This window comes from Oryx dammah, unplaced genomic scaffold (genome assembly GCF_014754425.2).
Source record: "Oryx dammah isolate SB20612 unplaced genomic scaffold, SCBI_Odam_1.1 HiC_scaffold_11232, whole genome shotgun sequence".
Classification (NCBI taxonomy): domain Eukaryota; kingdom Metazoa; phylum Chordata; class Mammalia; order Artiodactyla; family Bovidae; genus Oryx; species Oryx dammah.
The window spans coordinates 6,619,801-6,646,843 of record NW_024080625.1 but is presented as its reverse complement, the minus strand read 5'-3'; the positions used below and the strand labels follow the sequence as shown (position 1 = coordinate 6,646,843).

At 35.4% G+C, this 27,043-nt stretch overlaps 1 protein-coding gene across 1 annotated transcript in view; it reads right to left on the bottom strand.

Annotated features, from left to right (window-relative positions):
• The window catches only part of LOC120861268 (A disintegrin and metalloproteinase with thrombospondin motifs 20-like), a 204,904-nt gene that overhangs the window by 69,549 nt on the left and 108,312 nt on the right, over positions 1 to 27,043 (bottom strand). The window contains exons 23-28 of the mRNA XM_040236892.1: positions 26,547 to 26,666; positions 25,848 to 25,955; positions 24,575 to 24,739; positions 24,188 to 24,478; positions 23,200 to 23,361; positions 21,499 to 21,675 (exon numbers count right to left, since the gene is read on the bottom strand). Coding sequence (XP_040092826.1) covers positions 21,499 to 21,675; positions 23,200 to 23,361; positions 24,188 to 24,478; positions 24,575 to 24,739; positions 25,848 to 25,955; positions 26,547 to 26,666 — 1,023 coding nt within the window. The remainder of the gene's footprint in view (positions 1 to 21,498; positions 21,676 to 23,199; positions 23,362 to 24,187; positions 24,479 to 24,574; positions 24,740 to 25,847; positions 25,956 to 26,546; positions 26,667 to 27,043) is intronic.

Here is a 27,043-nt window from a genome sequence, read left to right as displayed (position 1 = left end):
TTATTTATGTTAAAATTTAAGGTTGGGTTTTATAGTTTTTACTACTGTGATGTGGAAAATAGAATAATAAAAAAGACATATAGATTAGAATCACAGACCTACACTTGAACCTCAACTGTCAGCTGTTGAACAGCCCTGGGCTAGATGCTTAACCTTGCTGGTCCTCAGTTTTCTCATCATAAAGCAGCAATAACAACACCTACACCTCAGGGTAGTTGTGAGATTAAAGGTGATAATGGATGAATGAATCTAAAACAGTGCTTGACACAATACTCTAAAGTCATATTAAACTTCTTTTCCCCTGTCTTTTTTCTTCCTTCCCAGATCCTCAGGAAATATAAAATAGGTCATGAAAATACAACCTATGGTGTAGGTTTCTCTATTAAACACTTGAATGGAACAGGTGCACTGTTCAATGCTCTTACATTTACAAATCATTCATAGCTGAGAGAAGGAGGATAACCACTTTCAGTGAATTTCAGTAAGATCCTATCTTGTTTTTCCTGCAAAAAAAAAAAACTCTGTTTACCAAGATACTAAAAAACACATCAGACATACCTCAAGTTATTTCAGAGTCGAGAGAAAGAAAAGAAAATAGAATAGAAGGTGAATAGACATAAATCCATAGTCAAAAATCCATAATCAATTTCAGTTAAAAATGGTGGAGCGACCGTATGTATTCATTTCCCCTCCCTGATCAATTTTCTTTTTCAACCCACAATATCAAAGTAAATAAAATAGAAGATGCAAGAAGAGAAAAGACTAATGTAAAGTAAGACAACCTTGTACCAGCAGGACCAGTGAGTGGCTCAGTACCTGGATGCAACAAGGAAAGCTACAACTCCTCCACTCCTCCGTAGGCAGTGAGTGAAAAATCGCTCAATCCTATCTGACTCTGCAACCCCATGGACTATAGAGTCCATGGTATTCTCCAAGCCAAAATACTGGAGTGGGTAACCTTTCCCTTCTCCAGGGGATCTTTCCAACTCAGGGATCGAACCAGGTCTCCCGCATTGCAGGTGGATTCTTTACCAGCTGAGCCACAAGGGAAGCCCAGGAATACTGGAGTGGGGAGCCTATCCCTTCACCAGCAGATCTTCCGACCCATGATTCAAACTGGGGTCTCCTACATTGCAGGTGGATTCTTTACAAACTGAGCTATGAGGGTAGATTAGGGGTTTATTCTACAGAGAAGTTAAATATGGGAGCCCCAGAGCTGAGGATGCTGGAGGACGAACAGGGAATTCTGCACATTGAATTCTTGACCCTTGGTCTCTGAGGGAATAGTACTCTTGCTCACAGGCAAGGCATTCCAGGGTCCTTCTTTGAGAAACGGAGACTCCAAGAGAAAAGATCTAAAATACTGACTTACAGGGAAAATCACCAGGCACTAAACTCTATCCAAATGCAGCTTTATATCAAGTCTCTATTGCCTAACTCTTAAGTAAGAATGAGCTGCAGAGGATTATCAACTTTAGAAAAAATAAAAAACTTCCTTAGGAAAACCAGAAAACCACTTCCATTCTTATCCTAAAAAAAAGGATCCAAAGTGTAAAGAGTCAATTAAGAGAGACTCTCCCCTCAAAAAACAGTTATTAACGAGAGGTAGACTAGATGTTATATGGACAAAAGAATAGACTAGTATGACCCCAAATAATGAGAAGGCAAGAAAAAACTTAGAATTAAACATGTAATAACATTAGTAACTCAAGAGATGGCTTAGACATTGACAAAGTTTCCCATTAAGTAAAACCAAATGATAGAGATAGAACATAAGATAATAAAAACAAAAGAACTAGAGGATCAATTCAAAAACTCTAATATTCAGTGAGAAAAAGTTGAAGAAAAGAAAAACAAAGGAAATAGTTGCATAGATATTACCAAAGAAATAATAAAATTGATTTTCTCAGCACAAATCTCCTTAATGAAAAGGCCTATAGAATGCATATGGATTTCCCTGGTGGCTCAGATGATAAAGAATCCACCTGCATGCAATGTGGGAGACCTGGGTTCAATCCCTGGGTGGGGAAGATCCCTAGAGAAAGGAATGGCAACCCACTCCAGTATTCTTGCCTGGAAAAATCCCATGGACAGAGGAGCCTGGAGAGATACAGTCCATGGGGTCACAGACAGTCAGACATGACGGAGTGACTAAGAACAGCACATAGCATAGCATAGAATGCCTAACAAACTGAATTTTAACACACACACACTAAACCACTTCACACAATATCAGAACAACAAGGACAAGGATACCAAAGTTTCAGTGGCATAGGCACAGAGTCAAAGGCACTTACAACAAGGATTCAGCATCACCAGATTTCTCAAAAGGCTAAAGAATAAGATAATGCCTTAAAATTCTGAGGGAAATTATTTTTCTGCTAGAAGTCTATAACTGGCCAAGTTATCAAGGAAATATGAGGACTGACTAAAGACATTTTCAGATTTGCACAAAAGGAAAAATGAATCCCCCATTCTTCATCTTTCAAGAAGATACAGGGAAAAGTGCTTTCATATAAAAGAGTAAATAAAAAAAAGTAAATGAGATGCAAGAAAAAGTCATCAAAAGAAATTGAGTGAAAAGACCTCACAGGATGTGAGAATGATCAGCAAGGTTAAGTTCATCCTAACCAGATCAGAGGGAGAAGATCATGGTTTGGGGGTGGGTGGCTCTGGGAACAGTTCAGGAAAGATAAACTATCTGAGCATTTAGGGGAAAAAATTCATAGAGCTTTTATATAACTGTTCAAGCTTAAGAGAAAAAATAACAATTGGAATGTTAAAAGAAACTAAGCAAATTTTTAAAGGATGCAATTATTAACTCTAGGAAAATCAAAGAGTTATTCAAGAAAGGAGCAGTGATTCAAAGTACATTACTTGACTTCACAGTGACATAAGAATAACTATTGACTGAATCAAAATTCATTTGGGGTACTTCCCTGGTGGTCCAATGGTTAAGAATCTGCTTTACAATGCAGGGGACATGGGTTTGATCCCTGGTCAGGGAACTAAGATACATGGTGCCATGCAGCAACTAAACCCCCAGGCCATAACTACTGAGTCTGCACGGACAACACTATTCATTACTTTATGAAAACATGAAAAGCACGTTTCCCAATTTACTTTTGACATAAAATTAGAAGGATTTATTTAACTGACAAAGGATTAATCTCCAAAATATACAAGCAGATACTCAACATCAAAACAACAAACAACCCAAGCAAAAAATAGGTGGAAGACCTAAATAGACATTTCTCCAAACAGATGGCCAACATGGAAAGATGTTCAACATAACTCCTTCTTAGAAAAATGCAAACCAAAATTACAAAGAGGTATCACCTCACCCAGTCAGAATGGCCATCACCAAAATATCTACAAACCATAAATGCTGGAGAGGGTATGGAGTAGAGAACTCTCCTACACTATTGGTGGGAATGTAAATTGGCACAGCCACCATGGAGAACAGTATGCTGCTGCTGCTGCTAAGTCACTTCAGTCGTATCCGACTCTGTGCGACCCCATAGACAGCCTCCTACCAGGCTCCCCCGTCCCTGGGATTCTCCAGGCAAGAACACTGGAGTGGCTTGCCATTTCCTTCTCCAATGCATGAAAGTGAAAAGTGAAAGGGAAGTCACTCAGTCGTGTCCGACTCAGCGACCTCATGGATTGCAGCCTACCAGGCTCCTCCGTCCATGGGATTTTCCAGGCAAGAGTACTAGAGTGGGGTGCCATTGCCTTCTCCGGAGAACAGTATAGATGTTCCTTAAAAAGCTACAAATAGTACTACTATATGACCCATTAATTGCACTACTGGGCTCATAATCTGAGAAAACCATAACTGAAAGAGACACACGTACCCCAAAGTTCCTTGCAGCACTATTTACAAAAGCCAGGACATGGAAGCAACCTAAATGCTCATCAATAGATGAATGGATAAAGAAGTTGTGGTACATATATACAATGGAATATCACTCAGCCATAAAAAGAAATAAATTGGGATCGTTGGTAGTGATGTGGATGGATCTAGAGTCTGTCACACAGAATGAAGTATGTCAGAAAGACAAAAACAAGTCTCATATATTAACGCATACGTGTGGAGTTGAGAAAAGCAGTACAAATGAACCGATTTGCACGACAGGAATACAGATGCAGATGTGCAGAACGGAAATGTGGATACAAAGGGAGAAGGAGAGGGATAAACTGGGAGAGTAACACTGACAGATATACACTACCATGGTAATATAGACAGATAATGGAAAGTTTCTGTATAACACAAGGAGCTCAGCTCAGTGCTCTGTGATGATCTAGAGGAATGGCATGGGGTGGAGGAGGCTCAAGAGGGAGGGGATATATGTATACTTATAGCTGATTCACATTGCTGTACAGCAGAAACTTATACAACATTGTAAAGCAAGTATACTCCAATAATAAAATTTTAAAAATAAATAAAATGAATCCTTTCACTGGAAAAAAATTAAAAAGATAAAATTCATATAGAATTTTAAAAGATATGTGAATCCAAAATATTACAGAAAATAGACGTTCTATACTTTTGCTTAAAAATATCTACTGCTATGGATAAATAAAATGATTCATAACCCTATCATATACTATACATATTAGGCTTATACTGATGTAAGACTAGTATAAAAAAAGACTAGGTGACTAGGTGACTGAATTTTGGTGCAATATTGATTATATTGTGCACAGTGTTTATATCAAAGGTGCCATTATTCTTTCTAGCTATATTCTTAACAGTTAGACCATGTTTGCCAATGAATGAAATTCTAGATATCAGATTTTATGAGAATAATGATAAGGTGATTGTGATGATTGAAGAGCTGAACAAAATAGATATATTTAATGAGGAAAAAAAGAAAAATAGCTGCCTTCAAATATTTGCCCTGTGGAGGAAGAATTCGATGTATTCTTACTTCAGGGTGCAGAATGAGTTAGAGATGAATATTTCATATATATCAATTTCAGCTCAAAATACAGAACAAAAATCACATAATTTTCCTAGAAAGAAGTGGGTTATGTTATGTATAGTCTCCAACCTTTAGAAATGTTCATCAATATAGAAACTGTGAATAATTCAGATGAGAAACTTAATAATGTAAGCTTTGTGTAGTAGGATATGAAAGAGGAAATTGCAAGAATTTCCCAATTTTAAAGATATAATACCAAAAAATGTAAGAAAACAGTATTTTTAAAAATATTTCAAATATCATAATGATCTAACTCTTTAGACATATATATTTAGGGGTTTATTTTTTTAATTATATTATTTACTAAAATGATAAAATGAAAATTTCTGCACACGTGAATTATAGGACATACTTTGGTTAGAGAATATGCCATCCTTTAATTCTTAAGAATTTCAAATCAATTTTATATTTTGATATTGCCTCATTTACTATGACATAGGTATTGAATGAAATCCTGAAGTTATTCCCAGACTTTTAAATTTTAATTTCTTATAAAATAGTTTTTAAAAAATAATCTGCTTTTTATTACAACAGATGTAAAAGAAAAACATTCCAACTTTAATAACTTTTAAATAATTCTTCTAGAAATTTCCTAAGCACTCTATATGGAAACATTTTCCCAACAGATAAGGAAGTGAGTTTTATTTAAAAGTTTTCTCCATATTTTGACTTTAAAAGTAACTATAAAGAAATCCTCATAGTTTGATAGTGACACAGTCATAAAAAACTTGAAAGTGAAAGTGAAAGTCACTCGGTCGTATCTGACTCTTTGTGACCCCATGGACTATACAGTCCATGTAATTCTCCAGGCCAGAATACTGGAGTGGGTAGCCTTTCCCTTCTCCAGGGGAATCTTCCCAATCCAGGGATTGAACCCAGGTCTCCCACATTGCAGGCAGTTCCTTAAACTGAAGAAAATATTTAATTTCATAAAATACAAAAAAAATCTCCAGAGCTCTTCTCAGTATAAGCCATAATTTTAAACAGCCTATTTACTATATCTAAATAAATACCAATTCCTTCTTAGCACAACAGAAATTTAGATATCAGGATTATTTTCATGTTTAAATTATGCATCAACAAAAATAACTAGATTTTCTATCAAAGTATGCACACATATTAAAGGTGCTGAAATAAAGAATAAGTGAGAATTCTAAACTTAATAAGGTTAGAAACCATATCTATAAATGTTTACTGAATAAATACTATATAGAAAAAATGTATGAGCAAATACATACAAAGATTATTTAAATATGCAGTTTATGTTACCTGAGTGAAGTAGAGTTGTAGAGTTTGTAGAACTTTAGTTCTACAAAAATTATATCGAAAAGAAAGCTTCATCTAATTTAGATCTCTTTCCTCAAGATTTTTGATGTTGTTCTGATTCTATGGGGTACCCTGTGGGTCAGCAGAGATGAGAAGAATGCAATCTTCTGGTTGCATCTAAAATTAAGATCTTGCAGCAAAATGCTGACTTGGAAACAGGAGCTCATATGAACTCTACTGTTCTTTTGAGCTTGGACACGGATGTGGGAGGAGCCAAGCCTGGCTATCTTCCCTATTCCGATGTGAAAATGCTCCAAATGCCTAAGAATAAACAGTAAAAAAGTTTCCCTCAGATGGAAGGGTGTAAACTTTGGTGGTAGAACATGGAAACATTTTTTAATTAGTGTGGCAGTAAAAATTTCCTTTTATTCTTTCATTTTCCTATAGACTATATTCCCAAAGAGCACACATAGTCATTTATACAGTATAATTGGCACATTTTAATTCTCACACTATATTTAATGATATCCCAAACATAGTGAATAATCTTTAATCACAGAAAATGCTTTTTGGTTCTAGCTGTCAGTTTGTTTATGATGGGTAACATCTATCATAAGAAAGAAACTTTTGTGAATGTTTATATTGTTCTTTAGTTGCTAAGTTGTGTTGAACTCTTTTGAGACCTTTAGGACTGTAGCCCACCTGGCTCCTCTGTCCATGGGATTTTCTAAGCAAGGATACCAGAGTGGACTGCCATTTCCTTCTCCAGGGGAATCTTCTCCACCCTGTGTCTCCTATATTGTAGGTGGATGGCTTACCACTGAGCCACCAGGGAGGCCCAAATATGTTTATACCCTGAAAAAAATTACAGCCTATAAACAAAAATGGTTCTACTGTGGATGAGCCTTTTTCTGGCAATTTTAATAACTGGACCAAATTTATGTTCCCCAGAAATCTGATTACTTGTCATAGTATATTCAAGTATGTTTTTATTTAGATTTTGGAACTAGGTTCAAAACTGACCTGGAAAAGGGCAGTTTTCATTCCAATCCCTAAGTAATGCAATGCCAAAGAAAGCTCAAAATACTTCACAATTGCACTCATCTCACACGCTAGCATAGTGATGCTCAAAATTCTCCACGTCTGTAAAGTAATTAATCTCCAATTAAAATAAATACATTTAAAAAAATTCTCCAAGCCAGGCTTCAACAGTATGTGAACCGTGAACTTCTAGATGTTCAAGCTGGTTTTAGAAAAGGCAGAGGAACTAGAGATCAAATTGCCAACATCTGCTGGATCATGGAAAAAGCAAGAGAGTTCCAGAAAAACATCTATTTCTGCTTTATTGAACTATGCCAAAGCCTCTGACTGTGTGGATCACAATAAACTGTGGAAAATGCTGAAAGAGATGGGCATACCAGACCACCTGACCTGCCTCTTGAGAAATCTGTATGCCGGTCAAGAAGCAACAGTTAGAACTGGACATGGAACAACACACTGCTTCCAAATAGGAAAAGGAGTACATCAAGGCTGTCTATTATCATCCTGCTTATATAACTTCTATGCAGAGTACATCATGAGAAACGCTGGGCTGGATAAAGCACAAGCTGGAATCAAGATTGCTGGGAGAAATATTAATAACCCCAGATATGCAGATGACACCACCATTATGACAGAAAGTGAAGAGGAACTCAAGAGCCTCTTGATGAAAGTGAAAGAGGAGAGTGAAAAAGTTAGCTTAAAGCTCAACATTCAGAAAACAAAGATTATGGCATCCAGTCCCATCATTTCATGGTAAATAGGGAAACAGTGGAAACATTGACAGACTTTATTTTTGTGGGCTCCAAAATCACTGCAGATGGTGACTGCTGCCATGAAATTAAGATGCTTATTCCTTAGAAGGAAAGTTATGACCAAAATAGATAGCATATTCAAAAGCAGAGACATTACTTTGCCAACAAAGGTCTGTCTAGTCAAGGCTATGGCTTTTCCAGTAGTCACGTATGGATGTGAGTTGGACTATAAAGAGAGCTGAGCACTGAAGAATGGATGCTTTTGAACTGCGGTGTTGGAGAAGACTCTTGAGAGTCCCTTGGACTGCAAGGAGATCCAACCAGTCCATCCTAAAGGAAATCAGTCCTGAATATTCATTGGAAGCACTGATGTTGAAGCTGGAACTCCAATACTTTCGCCACCTGATGGAAGAACTGACTCATTGGAAAAGACCCTGATGCTGGGAAACACTGAAGGCAGGAGGAGAAGGGGACAACAGAGGATGAGATGGTTGGGTGGCATCACCAGTCAATGGATATGAGTTTGAGTAAACTCCGGGAGTTTGTGTTGGACAGGGAGGCCTGGCGTGCTGCAGTCCGTGGGGTCACAAAGAGTCTGACACGACTGAGCAACTGTACTGAACTGAACTGGAACTAGGTTAAAGTTATATTTCCTGCTATTGATAAATTACACATTAAAACAAACATTTGCCTCTAATTTATGATAGTCATAATTAAATGTATAATTTGTGTTGTTTTCGTCTTTTCTTCAGAGAAGGCAATGGCAAACCACTCCAGTACTCTTGCCTGGAAAATCCCATGGATGGAGCAGCCTGATGGGCTGCAGTCCATGGGGTCACTAAGACTCAGACACGACTGAGCAACTTCACTTTCACTTTTCACTTTCATGCATTGGAGAAGGAAATGGCAACCCACTCCTGGAGAATCCCAGGGATGGGGGAGCCTGGTGGGCTGCCGTCTATGGGGTCGCACAGAGTCGGACACAACTGAAGCGACTTAGCAGCCGCAGTCTTTTCTTAACCAGTAATATGTACTTAACCTGCAATATGTACTACCTTCTATCTCTTGATACATTTGTATTTTTACCCTCCACATTTAGTGCTGCGTAACTATCACTAACACATTCTAACTGTTATATAAATATCCAGTACTTCTTAGTAGATCAGTGATAATACATATCAAAATAATGGAATCTTTAAGTAATGAGCTCTATGTCAACCACTTTACCTATTGTTCCTTTTAATACTAAAAAATGTCCTCTTTAGATAGGCACTATTTTATACTCTAAGAAACAATATCTTAAAAATGTTAAGTAACTTTCCAAAGGTTGCTCTGCTAAACAATAGCCATTTTAACCAAAACCTAGGCATGCTACCACAATTCTTAATCTCAAGATGTAGGAAAGACTTAATATTTAAAGATTCAGGAGGCTTAAGAATAATAGTATTGCTTCAAAGCTTTTTTGGTAAATGAAAAATTATATTTCTCTTGGTGAACTAAAGATTATATTCTCTTACATGAAACTAATGTAACTAATGTAAGGAGCAGCAGCTGCGCTTTGCTGGAGCAGCTGTGAAGAGATACCCCATGCCCAAAGTAAGAGAAACCCAAGTAAGATGGTAGGTGTTGCAAGAGGGTATCAGAGGGCAGACACACTGAAACCATACTCATAGAAAACTACTCAATCTAATCACACTAGGACCACAGCCTTGTCTAACTCAATAAAACTAAGCTGTGCCCACGGGGCAACCCAAGATGGGCGGGTCATAGTGGAGAGGTCTAACAGAATGTGGTCCACTGGAGAAGGGAATGGCAAACCACTTCAGTATTCTTGCCTTGAGAACCCCATGAACAGTATGAAAAGGCAAAATGATAGGATACTGAAAGAGGAACTCCCCAGGTTAGTAGGTGCCCAACACACTACTGGAGATCAGTGGAGAAATAACTCCAGAAAGAATGAAGGGATGGAGCCAAAGCAAAAACAATATCCAGCTGTGGATGTGACTGGTGATAGAAGCAAGATCTGATGCTGTAAAGAGGAATATTGCATAGGAACCTGAAATGTCAGGTCCATGAATCAAGGCAAATTGGAAGTGGTCAAACAAGAGATGGCAAGAGTGAACGTCGACATTCTAGGAATCAGTGAACTAAAATGGACTGGAATGGGTGAATTTGACTCAGATGACCATTATATCTACTACTGTGGGCAGGAATCCCTCAGAAGAAATGGAGTAGCCATCATGGCCAACAAAAGAGTCCGAAATGCAGTACTTGGATGCAATCTCAAAAACGACAGAATGATCTCTGTTCATCTCCAAGACAAGCCATTCAATATCACAGTTATCCAAGTCTATGCCCCAACCAGTAACGCTGAAGAAACTGAAGTTGAACGGTTCTATGAAGATCTACAAGACCTTTTAGAACTAACACCCAAAAGAGATGTCCTTTTCATTATAAGGGACTGGAATGCAAAAGTAGGAAGTCAAGAAACACCTGGAGTAACAGGCAAATTTGGCCTTGGAATGTGGAATGAAGCAGGGCAAAGGCTAATAGAGTTTTGCCAAGAAAATGCACTGGTCATAGCAAACACATTCTTCCAACAACACAAGAGAAGACTCTACACATGGACATCACCAGATGGTAAACACTGAAATCAGATTGATTATATTCTTTGCAGCCAAAGATGGAGAAGCTCTATACAGTCAACAAAAACAAGACCAGGAGCTGACTGTGGCTCAGATAATGAGCTCCTTATTACCAAATTCAGACTTAAATTGAAGAAAGTAGGGAAAACCGCTAGACCATTCAGGTATGACCTAAATCAAATCCCTTATGATTATACAGTGGAAGTGAGAAATAGATTTAAGGGCCTAGATCTGATAGAGTGCCTGATGAACTATGGAATGAGGTTTGTGACATTGTACAGGAGACACGGGATCAAGACCATCCCCATGGAAAAGAAATGCAAAAAAGCAAAATGGCCGCCTGGGGAGGTCTTACAAATAGCTGTGAAAAGAAGAGAGGTGAAAAGCAAAGGAGAAAAGGAAAGATATAAGCATCTGAATGCAGAGTTTCAAAGAATAGCAAGAAGAGATAAGAAAGCCTTCTTCAGCGATCAATGCAAAGAAATGGAGGAAAACAACAGAATGGGAAAGACTAGAGATCTCTTCAAGAAAATTAGAGATACCAAGGGGACATTTCATGCAAAGATGGGCTCGATAAGGGACAGAAATGGTATGGACCTAACAGAAGCAGAAGATATTAAGAAGAGGTGGCAAGAATACACAGAAGAACTGTACAAAAAAGATCTTCACAACCCGGATAATCACGATGGTGTGATCACTCATCTAGAGCCAGACATCCTTGAATGTGAAGTCAAGTGGTTCTTAGAAAGCATCACTACAAACAAAGCTAATGGAGGTGACAGAATTCCAGTTGAGCTATTTCAAATCCTGAAAGATGATGCTGTGAAAGTGCTGCACTCAATATGCCAGCAAATTTGGAAAACTCAGCAGTGGCCACAGGACTGGAAAAGGTCAGTTTTCAATCCAATCCCAAAGAAAGGCAATGCCAAAGAATGCTCAAACTACCACACAATTGCACTCATCTCACACGCTAGTAAAGTAATGCTCAAAATTCTCCAAGCCAGGCTTCAGCAATATGTGAACCGTGAACTTCCTGATGTTCAAGTTGGTTTTAGAAAAGGCAGAGGAACCAGAGATCAAATTGCCAACATCCACTGGATCATGGAAAAAGCAAGAGTTCCAGAAAAACATCTATTTCTGCTTTATTGAACTATGCCAAAGCCTTTGACTGTGTGGATCACAATAAATTGTGGAAAATCCTGACAGAGATGAGAATTCCAGATCACCTGACCTGCCTCATGAGAAATCTATATGCAGGTCAGGAAGCAACAGTTAGAACTAGACATGGAACAACAGACTGGTTCCAAATAGGAAAAGGAGTACGTCAAGGCTGTATATTGTCACCCTGCTTATTTAACTTATATGCAGAGTACATCATGAGAAACGCTGGACTGGAAGAAACACAAGCTGGAATCAAGATTGCCAGGAGAAATCTCAATAACCTCAGATATGCAGATGACACGACCCTTATGGCAGAAAGTGAAGAGGAACTAAAAAGCCTCTTGATGAAAGTAAAAGAGGAGAGTGAAAAAGTTGGCTTAAAACTCAACATTCAAAAAATGAAGATCATGGCATCTGGTCCCATCACTTCATGGGAAATGGATGGGGAAACAGTAGAAACAGTGTCAGACTTTATTTTCTGGGGCTCCAAAATCACTGCAGATGGTGACTGCAGCCCTGAAATTAAAAGACGCTTACTCCTTGGAAGAAAGGTTATGACCAACCTAGATAGCATATTGAAAAGCAGAGACATCATTACTTTGCCGACTAAGGTCCGTCTAGTCAAGGCTATGGTTTTGCCTTTGGTCATGTATGGATGTAAGAGTTGGACTGTGAAGAAGGCTGAGGGCCAAAGAATTGATGTTTTTGAAGTGTGGTGTTAGAGAAGACTCTTGAGAGTCCCTTGCACTGCAAGGAGATCCAACCAGTCCATTCTGAAGGAGATCAACCCTGGGATTTCTTTGGAAGGAATGATGCTAAAGCTGAAACTCCAGTACTTTGGTCACCTCATGCGAAGAGTTGACTCATTGGAAAAGACTCTGATGCTGGGAGGGATTGGGGGCTGTAGGGGAAAGGGATGACCGGGGATGAGATGGCTGGATGGCATCACTGACTCGATGGACGTGAGTCTGAGTGAACTCCGGGAGTTGGTGATGGACAGGGAGGCCTGGCGTGCTGCGACTTCTGGGGTCGCAAAGAGTCAGACACCACCGAGCGACTGAAGTGAACTGAACATGAAACTAATACTAAACCAAGTTATAAACCATCAAATGGGTTTTTCAATCTGCAGTTTGTAATCCTAATACTCTTCAATCTTTGACTTATTGCCCCAAATATTTACTCTCTTTAAACCCAAACTTAACTGATCTGATAATTATCAACCATGACTTTTCTCAGCTTTATTATCTTGACAATACTTGACAAGGTTTTCTCTTATACATCTTTTCCTCCCATTTGCGAAGTCCAATAGTTCCATGAATCTGTCCTCTACCGGCTTCATCTACTCCTGTGAGCTGTGAGTCATCTGTAAATATGTGATAATAACTGAATGGTCCCTAAATAATCACCCTAAATTTTTAGAAGAGTCCTGTCCTGGATTTCTGTAGTCTCTCATGTTCTGAATGTTTTCCTGATGAGAAATGCCTATTACAAATCTTCCTAAGACATCATTAGCTTCCCTGGTGGCTCAGAGGTTAAAGCATCTGCCTCCATCCAATGTGGGAGACCCAGGTTCAATCCCTGGGTCGGGAAGATCCCCTGGAGAAGGAAATGGCAATCCACTCCAGTATTCTTGCTTGGAGAATCCCATGGATGGAGAAGCCTAGTAGGTTACAGTCCACGGGGTCACAAAGAGTCGGACACGACTGAGCAACTTCACCTCACCTTAAGACCTCATTGTGATCCTACTCCAAAAAATTCGATGGCATACAAAAAAGAAATTTTTACAGAAATTTCAATTTGTAAAACTCTCAAGTATAATACTCATTGGTCTTCCTTGTTGTTGCCCAACTCATATTTCTAACCTTATTCCTGCCCCTTGTCTCTCACAAACCAACTGACACCAGTCAAATGAAACTACTTTTTTTGGCCTCTGGCTTTGCTGAGCACGATCTCCAATTTGGCACTTCTTTTCCTACTTAAATCCTATCTATCAGGGCTCATGCCTTCTTCAGAAAGTCTTAAATTTCTCCAACTGGATACATAATATTTTCTCACTTTCCATGACATTTATTTCTGTCTTGTTACAGTTATTTGTGTGTGTATTTATTTTTCCCTGAACTGTGAGTCCTTTGAATACAGTATGTCATTCTCATTCATCTCGAGCTTTTTTAGCCCAGTGCCTATTAAGGATGGACTCTCTATAACCTTGAATGGATTGATGGGAGATTTTTTTGGCAGCTCAGTAGCCACCATTCCCTTCACAGTTACTTCCAAAGTCTCTGAGTTTCCCTGAGTCACAACTGCAAAATGTCGAAAGATTGAAAATAGCTCAGAGTGGTCTTAGAGGATCACCTTAGAGCACAGTAACAACTGGTATAGAAGAATTTGTTATGTGATCTACCAAAAACTTTGTAATACTTCATTGAACTATCACAAATACATGAAAATAATATGATATATATATATAATATGATATATATACAAAGCTCATATCACAATAGGACATGATACAGTAATTTCCTACTGGATTTAGGTACATTGGTGAGAAGTACAATCTTAGGCATGGGGGAGTACAACCAGGAAGCAGATGATAGCGTCTATGAAAACAAATTACATAATTCCAGTCTTTACTGTGTAGCGTATGAGATTTTAGAGATGTTACTGAACCTTTAAGTTTTAAGTGTATCTTAGAGACAAGGTGATACCATGGAGTACCCAAAACATTTTTAATAATTTCTGTTCACATTTGTTTTTACCTAAAAAAGAAAATAAGCTTTACTGTATGGAGTTGTATGTCAGCCTGATATGTCAAGCATATAATACATCAGGTACCCTGGCAGGGACGTCATCACTTGCAACTCACCTTCAGTGCACTCACCACATGTCACACACACCCACTGAGAAAGATGGACGATTATGGTTACACATTTATACATTTGTAACACTCTAACGAGATGAGTGTCATGACACACTGCTGCTGCTCTTTCTTCTGCTTTGGGCCCAGTGTGCTAAATCACTTCAGTCATGCCAGCTCTATGGACTGCAGCCATAGTGTATTAACTATGTGTAGCCATGTGTAGTCTGCGTGACTCTATGGACTGTTGCCTGTCAGGCTCCTCTGTCCATGGGATTCTCCAGGTGAGAATGCTGGAGTGGGTTGCCACGCCCTTCTCCAGAGTATTACACATTGTATTCAAAGTACCAAATGGGCTCATGAAGATGAAGTAATTACTAACTCTATTACAAAACGAGGCTTGTTCAAAATTTGCTGAATTTTTTCTATGATAATGATAAAAATGTGATAACTGGCACTTAAAAAAAATAGACTCATAATCTCTCTTTAAGGCAAAGGAGACATTTAACACTGGATGAGAAAACACTGCTTTTGGGGACTTCCCTGGTGGTCTGGTGGTTAAGACTCTGAACTCCCAATGCAGAAGATCTGGGTTCAATCCTTGGTCAGGGAACTAGTGCCCACATGCCTCAACCATGAGTTTGCATGCCACAACTAAGGCCTGGTGCAGCAAAAACAATAATAATAATAATAACTGCTTCTTTCAAACCCTTCTTCTAAATGCTTGGAAGTATTTCTAGTGTTATGGGATTTGTTACTATAAATATACCAACTACAAAAACTCTCAATTGTATTTAAAACTTTGAAGCAAAATTTTCTAATATCTTTACATTGTTTCCAAATCTTTCAAAGTTTCACTGAGTTTTAACACTATTTGTTAAAATACAAAGATATAACTCCTTTTAGTATAATAGTTTTCAAGAAGTGAATGACAGAATGGAAAATGGAAAATTTGTCAAATTTTAATACATTTTTTTCAATAACTAGAATATTGGATTTAAATTGAATTACTACTTTATAACAGGAACATTCAGTGGTAATGCTACATGGAGATATGCACTTTTGCAAAGTAATTTTTTCAGCTATGGAAGCTATTGAAATCACATAGTAGAATAAACCAGACTTTTGAACCACTTAACTGTGCTGAACAAAGATTTCAAACTAATGAAAATAACGAAACATTCTACCACTTTTTAAAAATTAGATGACTATAACAATAGCTCACTATTGAAAAAAATAGAGAAAAATTTTGTTATCCATAAAATTAAAAACATATTAAATATTCATCTTATCCTCTTAAATTCTTATTTGTATCTTCTATAAATTATATTTATATGTTAGTTTATGCTTGTAATGTATAGATTATATAATACTATATAAGGGCATATGATCAAACTATTTTACTGAGAAATATACATATAATTAAAAAATTAGAAATTAATTATATAGAAATGTCAAATAGACTTTTTAAAATATTAATGTTTGACTTTGTATAATTATATAGGCACTAAATCTTATTCTCAAGCTACCAAATGTTGATAAAAAATTATAACAAAAAAGAGTATCTAATAAATATGCTAATAATGTCTATATATCTTATATATATAGTTTTATATAGCACATAGATATTGTAGAATACTGAGACTACGTTCTTCTAAACATTTAAAAATCTATTTCCAGAGATCTTAAATATTCTGAAGCACTATGCCTGGAAAAATAGAATTACAATAGAAACATGATTGTCTATTTTTTAATATTAAGAAAAATATATATTACCATTTAATGATATACTTAACTTTAGTTAACTACAAACTATAGTTAACTATGAACTATATAAACTTTTAGTTAACTACAAATGTAATGATAAAGTTAACTTTTTAGTGATTTCAAATTACATTCTAACTTCACTCAATCAAACACACATACAAGTGTCTTCTTTGCATTCTCATCATCAGATTGTCTCCTTCAGTTCTGCCTAGATTGCACATGTCAAACCTGCAAGGCCCACTTGTGCCTCTAAAGCTGTCTTCAAAGCATCACAGCTAGGGCAAACCTATAGTCAGTCCACATCCTCCCTTTTGGTGATTCATGAACTCTATGCATTCACAAAAAAAGAAAAAGATGTTGCAATTACACAAAAACGAAAGTATTCTTCTAGCATAGAGACTTCAACACCACTCATCTCTTGCCAGGTTGTAATGGAATATATCATACTAGTTTAGGCTTTCTAGGAGGAATTGTTGGAATAATAATTATGTTGTCAAGTACAATCCTCATTACAAATTCTCGAATAATTATAGTCTACTAAGCCCCTAATATTATGAGTCTTCACTATTATAAATCACAAGGTTGTTACTGAAAAGAGATAGGAATCCCATTCTGCTTCTGATAATCTATTTAGTACATTCACCACCAAACTGCAAATTCCTTATACACAGAGATTGTGCCCGATTTACTTCTAGTGACTAACACAATGCCTATAACATGTAGGGAATGCTTAGAATTTGGGGGAGTTACTGAATGTACCATAGAACGGTATGGAAATATAACAAATAGAAACATTATTTCAGTAGATTTCCATGATAAATTGGTAATGAAGTAAATTTCCAGCCCTTTGCTATACTTGTGTGTCTTTTCCAAATTTAAGAAAATAACCAATTACTATAGTTTTACTGAACATTCCACTTTACAAAGAATTGACAGCTTCTTGAAACCATTTCCCCACACATTACCTTGTTCCCCTGGCTGCTGCTGGACTTAGGAGCCACAGAGGCAGTAACAAGTTCCTTTCCAAGTGCATTCCACCTTGAGTGGGAGCCCAACCCCTCTGCTCAGACCCTCAATGTTCTTTTGTTACACAAAACTGTTAAATTGACAAACTGCAAATTTACTAGGTGTGTGCAGCTACCCCATTTTGTGCAGCTCATTTCTGAAAGTGTTTTTGTCACATTCCATTGTATCTTAATAGAAATTTAGTCATACACACATACACACACACGTATACATATATATGTTTTAACACAATGTTACAGGAGGGTACTATTTTATAAAGAAATGCTTTGGGAAAAGCACTAGGATCAAGACGGTTCAAGTACCAAGCTTTCATCTTTTTAAAAAATATTTTCTCAATTTTAGAAGAAAAAAACAATCTTAAATGAAAAAATTATTCTCTTTACTTCTGTTGGATCATCATTAACTCCAGAAAACAATGGAATGCACATTATTGTCTTACCAAATATGAACTGATTTTATGTACAGAATGAAAACATTCTAGGAAAATAAATCACTTAAATGAGGCCTATGGGGAAATATAGAGAAATTAATATAAATTTATTTAAAGAGCATTTGCTAAAATAGTCTATGTTACATGTAGTGCCCCTCACTTTATCAAAGAAAAATAAAAATTTTACTCACCTTTTAAAGATTATCCTGGGCATGAGTACATCTATTAATTTACTAAGTAAGTTTGTTTATATCATAATTTTTTATTCATTATTTAAAATATATGAATATTAAAATTCCTAGTATTTAAAAATTTATAGCTAAACAATAAATCTTATTTTTAAAAACCAATGTTAGTTTCTAATAGGATTATATAAAAATAACAGTAGCTTATATACATACTCAGTAAAATTATGAAAACATATACTATTCAACAATTAAATGTTTAATAAGAAAAATTAACAATTTGTTATTTTAAAAAACCCTCAAAAGAAAAGAGGTATTCTTTACAATACAGAATCGGTTCAGTGACTTAAAACATTTTAGATATTGGTTCAAGGAATAAAAATACAACGTACATGTGAATTAAGAAAAGCACAAGGCCAACAACATCATTAATAAGCAAGGGTTAAAATACAATCATTTCACATTGACTAGTCACAAAAATGCAGTCATTAACAGATATATGTTAAGATTATTTTTTCTTTAATCATGCTTATAGATTATTACAACACAAAGTTTCCAACATGGAGAAAATTTAAATGTATATTTACAACTTCATTCCTAGCTACATTTAATTATTTAGCACTTGGTATTTTAATTTTACTTTAAAATGAAAAGTGTTTAAGATTTCATGTCATTTATATATGTATACTTATACACACATTTTCTCACTTTTCTAACTTAGTAAATAGGATCTTCTGAAATTAAAGTTATGCATTAAAGAATATTAACCTGATATGTTAATAAGAGGTATTCTGAAATCTGGCTAATACATAGCAACACTGAAAGAGGTAAATTAAAATGTTATAACTGGTTTTAACAATAAAACTTCAGATCAATTAAACCCTTTTAATATAAAAGGCTAATTTAAGGATTAAAATTCTTTATATAATAAGAAATTCAGAAACTTTAATGATATATATTTACTTTATTAAAAGTTAATAAATAAAATTATTGTAATTTTAAAATTATCTTCAATTTATCAAAAATTTTACAGTTCTTTACTAGTGCAAAGACTGAATTAATCAATGAACTCATTTGTGGGATATACATGTAATAAACAATGAAGAATTATATACTTCTGTTTTACTATTTTGTAATTTGAAATTATTGTTTTCTTGGTCACTTGTTTTTGTGAGGTTGACAAAGTTATCTCTGCAAAGGGTCTTTAGTGAACATTCGGGTTTTTCACTTATGACATACCAAAAAATATCATGATACAAATTATTGGAATATAGCATTTGATGCAATCTAACACAATCAAATTTTTGTGAGGTTGTACACTTTAAACTTATACAATATGACTACATATCTCAATAAAGCTGGAGCAAAATTATGTAAATACTATAGTGAATATGTAGAAAAGATTGATAAACCTTAAAATATTTGAAAATATTAAACAAAGGATCACAAAATCTAAAACTGACTCCAAATGAATATTTGCAATTCCAATATGTTATAAATTTAGGTGTGTCAAATTTTTAAAGTTTCATGATGTTTATTAAATAGAACAGGAATCAACAAACTATCCCCAGAAAGACCAAATAGTAAATATCTCAGGCTTTGAGGGTCAGTCTCTATTGTAAAAGAAAGTCTCTGTTGAGTCTAAGAAAGTCTCAAAAGCAGCCGTAGATAACACATAAAAAATGTGTATGCCTGTGTTCCAATAAAAGTTGTTTATAAAAATAGACAATGGGCCAGGTTTGATAATTTGCTGATCTCTGATATAGAAGATCTAATTCAAATCACTTAATTTTAGGAACTTCAATATATAGCACAAAGCAGAAGCCATGAGTAAATGTTGAATGCTTTGTGAATGAATGAATTCATGAATGAATAGGGAAAATAAAACCTTTATGTCTGCTGTCCCAATTGAGGCAAATTCCAAGAAGGCAATCTATGGATTAAGTCTTATTAATGACTAGGCTTATAATTAAACCAATAAAACAAAAGAAAACGTAACAGATATAGTACAGAGAAAGTGAATTTACAACCAAAAACGACTAACCAAAAAAAAAATCTATAGTGACTTCTTACAGGACTTGAAGTCTCTCCAATTAGATTGTAAACTCCATAGGGTAACAAATATGTCTTTATATTATCATGACAGTATAGTCCCTAGGATATAGCAGATGGTCAGTGAACATTTTAAGTACATGTGAATGTTTTCCATAGCAAAATGCTTTTGTTAGTTCCCCAAAAGTTATGGCTCTCTAATTCTAATGCAGCAATTTAAGATCTTCCCATAAAGTTAAAATGCTCTGCTGTTTTGTATCAGTCATAGTGACTAAAAAGACGAATTTAGTCTGAATTAGAACTTGACCTATTCTTCAAATGGCATGAATTGAAACAGGTTTACATTTCACTGTAAAACTTTGACCTGGGTGAAGCAAAACAAGTGCATACATCAGGTTCAGGTATAAAATCAGAGTTAATTATTTTCCAAATAAAGAACTGTTTAACTTTATAATCTTAATTATAAATAGATTATAGGCTCCAATCATTTTATCACCAGAAAGAAGTGTACTTGGTTGTTTGTATTTAAAATATCAAAATTGATCATAATGCTAGTTTCAATGTATCTATATATTAATTATTCTTCAAAGCCTGGGTAGTTGAAAAATACTAGAAGAAATTAATAATTCATGGCTATTTATGAATTTTTGTCTATGGCTTCAAAAAATTAAAAATTAAAACAGCCCAAAACACAGTAACTCCACACAGTGGAAGATATGAACATTCATATAAATTACTATATAAATCATACTTTTTCATGATGTATGTAACAAATTGTAAACATTTAATTTACTTTGTGTAAGTAAATTTCTCTTTTTTAATACAATATTTTCACATTTCCAAACAAACTATTAAAGTTTAACAATGATAAAAATGTTATTTGCTTTTAGATCAGTTACTGGACATTGACAGACAAAAGCCACAAATAGTTATACACTCAAACAAGACACAGCCTTAACCTGCCATTGTTACAAGCACAATGTTAACATTATATACAAATGTAAATAGTAAAACATTTTCAATTAATTTGTGGCAAGCCAAAAGGGTACTGGAGAAAAACACTTCCATTAGATTAGTGCTATGGTTCAAAATTCACTTATAAAAATTAAATACATGTAAAACTATTATATATATGTATATATTACAGTACTTGAATGAATTCTCTTTCAAACTGTCAAATTTAATGACATAAGCCTCGAGGGCCAATGGTCTGCTTTAAAAAAATATTGGAAGATAAAATGTGTGCATCACAATTTATAAAGAGAGAAAATTAAAGAAAAAGGGACAGAATAAAACAAAACAGAAGGATAAAAATAAGAGTACTATCGTACCGATTTCCATGGTCCCCGATGCCATGATACGTCATCAGGGCAAGCATGTATATGACACTGTGCCACGCTAGGTGGCTTGTTCAACATTTCACAGTTTTGCTCTTGTGACAGTTGGCCATTGGGAAACTGGCATATTACAAATCTTGATTTTATTCCTCCTCCACACGTTTGTGTACACTAAAAATAAGAAGGAAGATAAAAACTATGTGGCTTCAAAAAGAATATTATGTTGGTTTATTCAGTGGAGTACATAATCAGAACTGCTAAAGCTTAAAGTTTATCCTTTCTTCATAACCCTCAACATTTCTTCAAAAATAAATCAAAGTTTTGGTTCCATCCTTTTTTTTTTAAAGACAAAATTTTGAAAATTAGTACTGTAATAGGTAATAACTACATAATGTATATGGTACCCTATCAAAAGATACACAGTCATGTATCCATGAAGGGAAATCTAAATTTACAAAGATAAAAAGATGTTGAGTATATCTATTACATGAGAACAGCAGGTGGCAAAGCAGCATGTATAATTAATGAAGCTACTTCTGAAACCCACACAGAACTAAAGTCTGGCAGGAAATTATCAAATATTAAAAGTTCGTATCTTTTCACAATTTTTCAAATTATTTGAATTTTCACAAGAATTAACTCACAACTGAAAAAGTTACTTTCATTTTAGAAAATTGTAAAAGTATATTTTAAAGACATACTTTATATTTATTAGCACCTGATCAGAAGTGTATCTTTAAACAATGATTTCCAAATTCCCTATGGAGAGAAAATAGGTACTGAAAATCATTAAACAGGGGACTTCCCTGGTGGTGCAGTGGATAGGAAACCTGCTACCAATATAGGTAGCAGGTTTGATCCCTGGTCCGGGAAGATTCCACATACTGCAGAGCAACTAAGCCTGTGCGTCACAACCACTGAGCTTGCGTATTGCCAATTACTGAAGCTCATGCGCCTAGAGCCTGTGCTCTGCAACAAGAGAAGCCACAGCAATGAGGAGTCCGAGCATTGCAATAAAGAGGAACCCCAGTTTGCTGCAACTAAGGAAAGCCTGAGCGTAGCAACAGAGACCCAGTGCAATCAAAAATAAATTAATTTATTAAAAAAAATCATTAAACACAAATGTTTGACTAATTAAATTAGGTGGCTTATTTTATTTATCCAAAGCCAATGTAAGTCTTTCTTCTTTCTCATGCATAATATAGGTGGAATTAGTATTCATTACAACCATTTAAAAAATTATCCTCATATCCCAGTACCTAAAAGAAGGTCAGGACATGAAGAAAGTGCTAAATAATTGATAGCTATTCATTTTAGATTCGTAAAATGAATGGTTCCATAATAGGATATTAACATGGCCTACATATCACTCTATTTTTCTGTCTTTATATCAATTAATTTTCTAAGAAATTAAGATAATAATATACTAGTTTTAGAGAGGTATTAGGAAGTTACCTACTGGCTAGCACATAGCATTCTGTCAAAAATCTGGAGTATATATTTCCTATCATAAATGAGTGATTTATACCATGATACAATGTTTATTAAAAGATTATAGTTTTAGTGACTCAATTTTTTAAAAATCTGTCTAGTATAGTGAAGTAAGATTATTCAACAGTAAGGGTATGAAGTGCTTAACTTTTGGTCTTAGGGGATGTCATAATTTCCACAAGTTTAGGAGAGAGTAGGACTTACTTCTCCCCAGCTTCCGTAGTTCCACTGTGGACAAGGTCCTGAATCACAGTGCTTTGACTCTGGGGGTTTGGACGCTGCATCACAGTAACTGGCACTTTGTCCATTTTCATCCTGGCAGACCACAACTCTACGTTGAACACCTCCAGCACAACTGCTAGAGCACTGGAAAGGATGAAACACAGGAACACACAAACTGAAGATTCCATGTCACAAAATTATATTATAAAACACTAAAATAAAAGAAAACCGAAGATTCCATGTCACAAAATTACATTATAAAACACTAAAATAAAAGAAAAACAGCTCTTTGACTCAACTTCAAGCTCGCCAAATTACCGCCCCCACTTTGGAATCATAATTTGAATAAAGAATATCTGTCAAAAAAACCTATGGTTTCATTAAAATTTATTGATAGGAAGGTAAATCTTTAAAGTTTGCAATAAAAAAATCACCCTTGTCCTAGGCATTAAGTAAAAAGGAATTCAAGTTTTCAGGTCTCACTAGGAAGGAAAAAAAAAAAAAGATAATGTTAAGTTTCCCAACTTTCACATTGTTTTTCTTTATTTGGTATCATTAATCTCATAAAAAATACAAACCACAATTGTACCTTTTGTACAAAGTAATCATGGTTTTACACCAGCTTACTGTACTGTTATCATAGTTAATTTCTGGGTTTGATTTTTTTCTTCATAGACATTGGTAATCTTAACACTTAAAAGATTTCATTTTTACTATAATGGACTCTAAGATTTTTTTCAAATGGATTCCTCCGTAATCATAATATCACATTAGGGTATAATTCAATTAGAACGCTATAGAGATTTGCAATCTGCATCAAAAATTGCTTAATCTTTTTAAGATTTAAATTACTTATCTTCAGAAATAATTAGCATTAAAAGCATCTGATGTCATTATGTACATTTCTGTTAAAAGGCCATATAACGTAACAAAATTACAGAATTAGTATAACTCAATAAAGAGGGCTTACTGATCCCCATGGTCCTGTTCTCCACTGGTTTTCTCTGATTGATGGATGGACCCCCTGATTTTGATTATCTTCTGGTTTGTGAGTTAATGGAAAATTCCTGCCTGGAAAATGGCTTGGCTGCTCAGAGGAACTCGGAAAGTGGCTGTACGTGGGAGGGCAGGCTGCCAGATTACATTCTTGTTCTATCACAGGGCGGACTTCAGGGTCACAGTAATTCTCATTAACTGGCTGATGATAGTTGATGCATAAAGCTTGTCGAGTCATTTTTCCACGGCCACAGGAAGCTGAACACTGATCACAAATTTAGCCAATAAACTGCATTACCTCAAGGTTCAAATATTATATTTAAATTTCTCATTTCACTTTTTTTGCAAAAAAAGTACTTACAGGTGACCAATTCCCTGTTTGCCACTCTCCACAAGGGCTAAAACAGACAGCTATTTCAGCCGGTCGGGGTAAGTGGGCACAAAATGATTCATCTGCTATTCCATCAAGAGCATCACGACAACTTACATAGCGGGCTTGATTTCCTCTTCCACAAGACACGGAGCACTGAAAAATTGAATCATACCAGAGCATTATACAGGACACTCCTACATCCCTCACACTTGGTGTTCAAATTTCTAAACCTCAAGATTCTTGAAAAAACTTAATTTATAAATATTATCACCTGGCATCATTTCTGAGTCAAAGACAGGGCAGTGAATATTCCAATGAGTTTAAAAAATAAACTTCGGCTCCCTCCCTCTCTCCCTTCCTCCTCTCCCCACTCTCCCGCTCTCTCTGTTTCTGTATCTCTCTCTCCCTTCCTCTCTCCTTCCTTTCCTCCTCTCTCTCACTCCTTCTCTTCCTCCCTCCCTCTCTCTGTCTCTGTCCGTCTGTCTCTTTCTCTCTTTCCCCACCTCCCTCTCTCCCTCCATCTCTCCCCTCAACCTAAAAAAATAAAAAAATTAAAAAAAATTTAAAAAAATAAAAAATAAACTTCACAAATCAGATGCTTGTGATAATAAAACAAAACACTCAACTTTTCAGAATAGTGATTAGCTATTTGTCAAAATTAAAGAAAAGATTATAGATAAGAGAATCTTAAGATAACATTTAAGACAACTCTGAAAGACCTAGGTAATAGAGAAGATAGGATCTCATAATTAAAATATTCAGAGAATATATGAAACTTAAAAATATATCTTTCATATAAGACTAAAGCAAGTGTATATTCCAAATCTAATAAAAGTCTAATATCACATCTGCTTCTCATAACAACCTATGACATAAATATTATCATCCTCATTTGGTAGGATTAGAAAACAGACCTAGAATACTTAAATTCTTTTTTATTTATTTATTTTTAAAATTTATTTATTTATTTTTAATTTTTACTTTACAATTCTGTATTGGTTTTGGCATAGATTGACATGAATCCACCACAGGTGTATATGCCTCATGTTTGGAATACTTAAATTCTTGCCCGCAGAAACAGAGCTCTTGAAAGACAGAACAGGATTTAGTCATTAAATTACCTAATTCTAAACCCTATGCTCTTCTGACACCATCTCCATCAAAATACCTGAGAATGAATGCATATATTAATTTGGCAAATCTGGAGCAACTGAAAGCCTCCATAGTAGAAATACTGTCTCTCTTAAAGAAATTCACTTACTGGGGTCCAAGAACCATATCGCCATTGTGTTATCTTTCTCATGGGAACAGCTGGCAAGGAAGTGGCCCCAATTTTAGGGATAACTGGGCAAGGTGTAACAATACAATTCTGTTTGAAAGAAAAATGGACCTCATGAAACATTAATGAATTAACCACTATGATTGATACTAAATCCTATACTTCATTTCTCCTTTCAATTATATAAGTCAAGAACAGCTGCATAGTAAACTACAAATAAGCGATGTAAAGGTTTTTATTTTCCAAAAGTACAAAGTACTATCAAGGGCTAGAAGTGGATAGTATGACTCTGAAGGTTAAAGTTTGGATCATTCTGCCTGATGATTTAAAAAGAAAAGAGTAATATAATAATCTTCCAAAAATATCACTAAGCTGAAACCTTCTGAATGAACACAGATCACTACCTTAAGCCACACTTGAGAAGTTCATTATGCTCATAATAAGGCATCATCCTTCTATAGTTCAAAGGATGGAAACATAAGTTAAATGAGTGATCCAATATCAGATAAAGAGTAAAAACAAATCCATCAATAAAGCTGGCAAAACCAAGAACAATAAACTCTCTATTTTTAAGGCATATATGTTTAAGTGGAAAAATATATATGGAAATAATTTTAACACATCAATAATCTTCCTGTATCAAACATTTCTGTTTATAATCCATGGAGAGGTGTCGTTTACCTGCCTTTCACTTGGGCGACTAGCTCCATGGCACAGTCTGTCATCTAGCACTGTGCTAAATAGCTCATTGACACACTTCACAGCACGCATCTGGTACCCCTGTCCACACGTGGCTGTGCACTGGAAAAATATAAGCAGATACGAAACACTATTGCTCAGACATTACATAAACTTAATTTTCTTAACATGTACACAGTTAAGAATCTATTTTCAGTAGATATTTTTATTAGTCCTTTATTCCAGATTCTAGACTTAAAATGAAGAAATTTAATCAACATATATCTTTATTCAAATTTATATAGATACTAATAAAATAAGCAATGCCAAAGAATGCTCAAACTGCCACACAATTGCACTCATCTCACACGCTAGTAATGTAATGCTCAAAATTCTCCAAGCCAGGCTTCAGCAATATGTGAACCGTGAACTTCCAAGCTGGTTTTAGAAAAGGCAGAGAACCAGAGATCAAATTGCCAACACCCGCTGGATCATGGAAA